The sequence below is a fragment of the Lacerta agilis genome, chromosome 14 (assembly GCF_009819535.1).
Source record: "Lacerta agilis isolate rLacAgi1 chromosome 14, rLacAgi1.pri, whole genome shotgun sequence".
Classification (NCBI taxonomy): domain Eukaryota; kingdom Metazoa; phylum Chordata; class Lepidosauria; order Squamata; family Lacertidae; genus Lacerta; species Lacerta agilis.
The window spans coordinates 21,400,944-21,408,023 of record NC_046325.1 but is presented as its reverse complement, the minus strand read 5'-3'; the positions used below and the strand labels follow the sequence as shown (position 1 = coordinate 21,408,023).

Below are 7,080 nucleotides of genomic sequence, written 5' to 3'. Positions count from 1 at the left end.
CAGTGAACGTACAGTTCCGCGAGAGGGAGGCCGTATTAAAGCTTGTGATCGCAAAAGGGAAGCGCACTAGCCTGCTGGGTACGGACTGGTTCCCGGCCTTAGGGTTGGGAATCTCAGGGCTCAACACGGTCCAGATAGCTTCCGAGACATTTAACACCCTATACACGGAATTTGGGGAGCTATTTAATGGAGAGTTAGGATGTTATAAAGGGCCTCCAATTGACTTAGAACTGGACCTGGGGGTTGCGCCAATCCGCCTCAAACCCAGGCGGGTTCCATTTGCGCTACAGCCTAAAATAGAGACTGAATTGGAGAAGCTAATACAGCAAGGGGTGCTTTCACCAGTGGACTCTGCTAAATGGGAAACACCCATTGTCACACCCCTGAAGGCTAATGGGGAAATATGAATTTGTGCGGATTACAAATGTACGATTAATAAGGCCATCAGGGGCAACTCTTATCCAATTCCAGTAGTGTCCCAACTATTAGCGAAGCTGGCTGGGGGCAAGGTGTTTGCAAAGATTGACTTGGCACAGGCATACCAGCAGCTTCCAGTGACTCCAGCGTCCACAGAAATCCAGACAATTGTGACACACAAGGGTGCCTTTAAAGTGAATAGGCTGCAGTTTGGAGTCTGCGTGGCACCTGGCATATTTCAAAGTCTTATGGAGCGCCTGTTACGGGGCCTGCCAGGTGTCCTGCCGTATTTTGATGATGTGTTAATCGCGGGCAAGGATGCTCAAGAACTACTGGGACGCATCCAGACAGTCCTATGCAAATTCCGGGATGCGGGGTTAAAACTAAAAAAAGAGAAATGTAGTTTTGGTGTGGCAGCATTGCAAGAGAGCAGAGGTTCCACTTAGGCCTCAACGAGGGAATAGTGACATTAGTGCCCTGTCCAAATAGGTGGCAGGGGTGTAAGCTCTTACCACCTATCAAGAGCCGAATCCTGGCCTGCACCCTGGATAGGCAAATGGTGATGCAGGCTCGGACATGAGCCGGGCCGGGGGGGGGGCAGAACCAATGGAGCAGGAAGGCTTCCCTGGGGTTCACTCTCTGGCCATTTAAACAGCCCTCACCTGGGGCCCTACCTCCTTTTCCTTCATCGGGTTCTATCCACCCTTTTTGACCATGGCTGTGCCTTCACCCCCCAAGATCATTGCCGCTTGTGTTGCCTTGGCTTTAAGCTGAACCTCTTGTGAAGTCATTAGCTGCAAAGGTTTTGAGTTTCTTGGGGGTTGTGGTGGTAGGGATTACCAGTGGATATCACTTGTTATTCTTGCAAAGGATTATTGCATCTGAACCAGGAAACTGCACCCTGATTCTTTTTCATACATAAGAAGAAAGGGTGGGCACTTCAGAATACCAGTGTGTGCTTGTCTATGAGTATGTGTTTTACCCGTAGTGAATTGAGCAGAACAGAAGGTGAGAGGCGGCAGGGTGCCAAATTCTGGGTTCACATGGGGTGCTGCCAAAATTTGAAAGATCGCCCATGGGTCCAAGGAAGGGCTTCTTTCTGAGCAGCCTGTGATTGCCTGACTCCTTTACAGCAGGTGGGCCTGTGCCTACCCAAAACTTGACATTTTAAATTTAACAATTCTAAAATTATTATTATTCAAATTACAGTAATTAAATCAGGTGTAGGCAACCGAAGGCCCGGGGGCCAGATGCGGCCCAATCGCTTTCTCAATCCGGCCCGCAGACGGTCCAGGAATCAGCGTGTTTTTACATGAGTAGAATGTGTCCTTTTATTTAAAATGCATCTCTGGGTTATTTGTGGGGCATAGGAACTCGTTCACATATGAAAAAGGATCCATCTACCTATTTACATTTCCAGCAATTGTTAGGAAGCTTCTTATCCATTTAAATAATTTATTACGAGTTAAGTACCATCTATACATCATTTTCATTCAATTTTCTTTTAAAGCATAGCAAGCAGTAAATTTCACATCTACTTTCCACATGCACTCATTTCTATATTATGTCCCACATCTTTAGCCCATTGAATCATTGTTAATCTAACCATTTCATCATTTGTCTCCCATTCTAATATCAATTTATACAATTTTGTAATCAGTTTTTATTTTCCTTCAAGTAAAAGCAGAACTTCATTCTATAAACGCCTTTTTAAATTACTCATTAATTTGATTAATATTGAAACCAAACCAATACCCATTCTCGGATTTCTTCAAACTTTTTCAATTTGCATACATTTCCTGAAAAATACAGTAAGTCTCTATATCTGCCCCAATTCTCCATCATTTTAAGTGTCTTTTGTGTACTAGTTTCTATTGGGGATAGCCATAAAAGTGTTTCCCTTTCAAGTAGATCTTGGTATCTTGTCCACATTCCATAGGCTTTGAATGATTTCTACTTCTTACATGCTGGAATTCGTTAATGCCATTGTGTGCATACGTTCGGGTTACACACCACGTTACTTCCGGGTTTGGCGGTTCACGCATGTGCAGATGCGTCAAATGACGTCACATGCATGCACAGAAGCACTGATTCGCATCGCACACATGCGCAGACGAAGCACATCATGATACGGATGTCACGGGTTACAAACGGGGCTCCAGAATGGATCCCATTCGTAACCAGAGGTACCACTGCACTCTGTTTCTCTCATTTTCTGGCACCTGGATTTATACTACTATCCTGACTTAATTAAAGGGCTTCACTAATTCTGAGCTATATCTGGGCTAGCTGGTATGTTTTCCCATTCTATACCCACAATCACTCTTGCAAATTCCATGGAAGAATCCTCAGTGGAGGACTATCTAGCTCTGCAGTCACAGATCCTGTGGAGAAGAAGGGATAGAGCTCCCCAAAACCAAGTGTTTTATAAGTGTGCAATTTCCTTTTGCTGTAGACATCATAAAAAGATAAGCTTCCGGGAATATCCAGGAATATTCCTAATTTTGTAAGCTTTCCATTCACTTTCAGGCGGGTCCATTGCTCTGTCCGAGCCCAGTAATCTTTCCCATCATCACATCCTATGACCCAGAAGCCATTCTCAGGAGACAGGATGATCTCCCCCTTTCTAGAAGCAGTTTCAGAGGCAACTCCCAAGTCCCAGGTTTTCTTCTGACCAATCTCCACCTCCCAATAATGTTTGCCTTCTGAAAATCCACTTTTTGCCAGAATGAATGTGCGGGAGTCAAACCGCTCCTCCCAGTCAGAAACCTTAGAAACAGTTCCTGTGTTCCAAACTCTTTTGCCATCTTCGGACACTTTTAGCTTTGGGTGAGCTGTCCTGGGGTCCAAGATCACATCAGCTGCAACAAAAAGAAAGGCCTTGATTCAAAAGCACAGACTTAAATGAAAGATTGAGAAATTGTTAACGTATTAATTAAGTAAGGCGGTCTGTGGACATCTCTCTTTTAAGTCACCAGTCTGTGGACCACACTCTCATCTGTCTGCCGGACAGTTGCATATTCCTGCCTTGCAGGGAGTTGGACTAGCTGATCCCCAGGGTCCCTTCCAACTCTACAACTCTATGATTCTTTGATATTATGACTAATACAAATTTCTATCCAAGCTTTCTGCATTGCATGATTCACCCTCTCTCTACAACAATGTGATTCTTCTATATTCCTCAGCATATCTCCTTATGCTTTATCCATCTGCAATTTGTTTAATGTGCTAAGCACATTGTATTCTGGTCACATTCAAGGTGTTCATCCTCACTTTTGCATGTGCTTACCTGTCAGTCCATTTCCACATTGATCTACCCTTCCTGTATGCCTATTGTACAAACACATTGTATAAAGTACTTCCCCTCAAAATGTGCATTTAAAAATGTTCGTGCTTTTCTTGAGCCAAACAGTATTAGAAAAGTAAACTAGTCCAGTAGGTGGACTGCATTACAACTCCCATCAGCACCAAACAGTATGACCAATAGCCAGGGATGATGGGATTTGCAGTCTAGCACCATCTGGCAGCACACAGGTTGAGCTACACATTACAGGATGATAGAAAGAAGCCCTAGTCAACAAACAGAAGTTTACAGAAGTTGCTGGTTTCTCTGCAATATCCATTCTGTTTGCACATGATTTTGCATCCTCCTCACCTCTGTAGAAGCGGGCATCTGAGAATTCTGGGAATAAAAGAATGAAGATAAAGGTTTCATTGGCAAGAATGTGACGGCTACTTCTACTCATTCTACAACCTAATCAATCAATGCCATGGGTTGGATTCAGATTTAACCATGCTTAGAGCACACTGTTTGAAATCAGTTGGGTTTAATTTAGTTTCGACTAAATTACATTTCAATAGGTCTTTACTATGTATGACCCAAACCTTCTTCCACTGTGGTAAAAGTGTGTGGTGGGTCAGGAGGTGCATGTGAAAGCCCCACCCCCACCCCCACCTCCTTATGTACATGGGTTCCTATCTGATCTTGATGCAATAAGCATGAATGTCTAAAGGGGGCTTTAACCTGATTTCAGCTGAACATACAGGGAAGCTTTAGTGTGAGAACCCTGGCGGATTCAGATCGTGTTTAATTAAATGCTCAAAGAAGCTCTTTTCATACCTTTTTCACCCCATGCACTAAGGTCTAGAAGATCCTGTATATAGATGGATATTGTGGGTGGGTGGATTGATTGATTGATTGATTGATTGATTGATAGATTGATTGATTGATTAATAAACCACCGTTTGTCAAAAGACCACAATCAAAACAATTCTTATAATATATATTTCATTAAAATATATATATTCTAAAAGCATAAGTTAGTACCTACTCATGTCAGGCACAACTATAAAGCATAATTTAATATACTTCTAAGATGAGGAAAAAGCAGCACTGAAAGATTTTTCAAAACTCTGCACAGATACAAAATGCAATTTATCAACTGCTCTAATCCCCTTATGTTCAAAACTGGTGAAAATTTGATAATACAAAAGCTTGAAGTGTGTCTCCTCTTTGGAACACACCCTTTCCGGTTAATTTCTGGACTAAGTGCAAAGAAAACGGGGGGATGAAGTGGTTGTGGCATGTGTGGTATTTTTATGATTGAGGAGTATATATTTTCACAACACATATACAAAATGTTGAACTACTTGCCTTTTTCAATCTTCAAGGTTTCTGCAAAAGAAAATTTGCATGGCTTACACAAATGAAGAACCTCATTCAAATTAAAAAAAGGAAAACACTGACAGCTTTTTCAAAACTCTGCACAGATACGAAATGAAATTTAGCAACTGCTCAAATCTTCTTATGTCCAAAACTGGTGAAAATTTGATAATACAAAAGCTTAAAGTGTGTCTCCTCTTTGGTACACACCCTTTCTGGTTAATTCCTGGACTAAGTGCAAAGAAAACGGGGGAATGTAGTGGTTGTGGCATGTGTGGTATTTTTATGATTGAGGAGTATATATTTTCACAAAACATATACAAATATACAAAATGTTAAACTACTTGCCTTTTTCAATCTTCAAGGTTTCTGCAAAAGAAAATTTGCATGGCTTACACAAATGAAGAACCTCATTCAAATTAAAAAAAGGAAAACAAATTCCAAGAAAATCAGTTTGTAATGTCTTCACGTATCAAGTTATCTAGAATTAGTAACAAAGACTTGTACCCAAAGGACCCCTTCCACTGATGGAAGTCTTCTTTTTTGAAATGTATAATTTATGTTTTAAAATTTGCATATTGTATATTTTATTGTTGCAAGATGCTTTGATACCTCTGGGATATGCATTTTATAATAGATAGATAGATAGATAGATAGATAGATAGATAGATAGATAGATAGATAAAATACCCGTTCCATCCATCAGAGGAAGGGAACCTTTGGTTTGGGTTGAGTCAAAATGGAGGGGAGGAGGGTAAAGGGGGAAATATTTTAAGTGGGTGCATTGCTTGCCTCAGTGGTTTTTTTCTTAAGTCTTCTGTGTCAAAAGCACTTTTCTGTTTTCCGATTTATAGACAGTGAGCACTTCTAGCTGCCATGTCAAGACCAAGTATGATGTTTGGCAATGACACAACATTCATTGGACAGATCAAAACCAATATAGACACATGATTCCCCTATTTTCATCAGAGAAATGTTAACGGGTATGATATAGTTCTGGGGCAGACCCAAGCTGCTCAGCAAACATACAGAGGATGGCAAAATGGAGGAAGCCACTTGGATTCTGCATGTTCAAATACTGACAGATTTTGGAAGACTTACCAATCCTTGCCTTTAATGCATCTGCAAAAGGGGGGGGGAGAAAAAATAAAGAATTACATTTCTTTTCTCATTTATAGACAGAGAGCACTACTAGTTGTCATTTCTCCTCAGCAGGTTATGACAATATCACTATGTCAAGACCAAGAATGGCTGCTTGGCAATGACACAACATTCATTGCACAGATCACCCCATGCACTAAGGCCTGGAAGATCCTATATGTAAATGGATTTTGTGGGTGGGCGGGTGGATTTAATAAGCCACGCTTTCTCAAAAGACCACAATCAAAACAATTCTTATAACAAATATTTTATTAAAAATATATTCTAAAAGCATACTGGTAAGTTAGTACCTACTCATGTCAAGCACAACTATAAAGCATAATATAATATATTTCTAAGATGAGGAAAATCAGCACTGACAGCTTTTTCAAAACTCTGCACGGATACGAAATGAAATTTAGCAACTGCTCAAACCCCCTTATGTCCAAAACTGATGAAAAAATGATTATACGAAAGCTTGAAGTGTGTCTCCTCTTTGGAACACACCCTTTCTGGTTAAATTCTGGACTAAGTGCAAAGAAAACAGGGGAATGAAGTGGTTGTGGCATGTGTGGTATATTGTTTGGCAATGACACAACATTCAAATAAGTGGTGCCCCAGATGTGGGCAGCTTAAATGGGCAAGGGGCGGATCCAAGGGAAGCCTACCCGCTCCGTCAGCTCCACCCCCAGCACAGCCCGAGTCCCAGCCTGCCTCCCCATTTGCCGAAGCAGGGTGCAGGCTAGGATCCAGATCCTGATAGGCAGGAGGAGGCTTATGCCCCCACTGTCTGTCAGAAAGGGCACCACTGTTCCAACTCCACCACTGGGGTCCCAGGGAAGCCTTTGCCATCCTGCAAT

General features: G+C 41.7%; 1 protein-coding gene across 1 annotated transcript; it reads right to left on the bottom strand.

Moving 5' to 3' along the window:
- Window positions 1–2,686: 2,686 nt before the first annotated feature.
- On the bottom strand, window positions 2,687–7,072 carry LOC117057638 (butyrophilin subfamily 3 member A1-like). Its single transcript, XM_033168479.1, has 6 exons — window positions 6,889–7,072; window positions 6,182–6,202; window positions 5,429–5,449; window positions 5,072–5,092; window positions 4,073–4,171; window positions 2,687–3,278 (listed from the first exon to the last, which is right to left on the bottom strand). Exons 1-6 carry the CDS (start codon window positions 7,070–7,072, stop codon window positions 2,737–2,739), a joined length of 888 nt encoding a protein of 295 aa, XP_033024370.1. The 3' UTR covers window positions 2,687–2,736.
- Window positions 7,073–7,080: the final 8 nt, after the last annotated feature.

Coding starts and splice junctions, on each gene's coding strand:
- LOC117057638 (XM_033168479.1), bottom strand. CDS start 7,072: ATGGCAAAGGCTTCCCTGGGACCCCAGTGGTGGAGTTGGAACAGTGGT. Junction 5,093..5,428: donor AACCTTGAAGATTGAAAAAG/GCAAGTAGTTTA, acceptor TTTCTTTTGCAG/AAACCTTGAAGATTGAAAAA. Junction 3,279..4,072: donor AGATGCCCGCTTCTACAGAG/GTGAGGAGGATG, acceptor TTTTTGTTGCAG/CTGATGTGATCTTGGACCCC.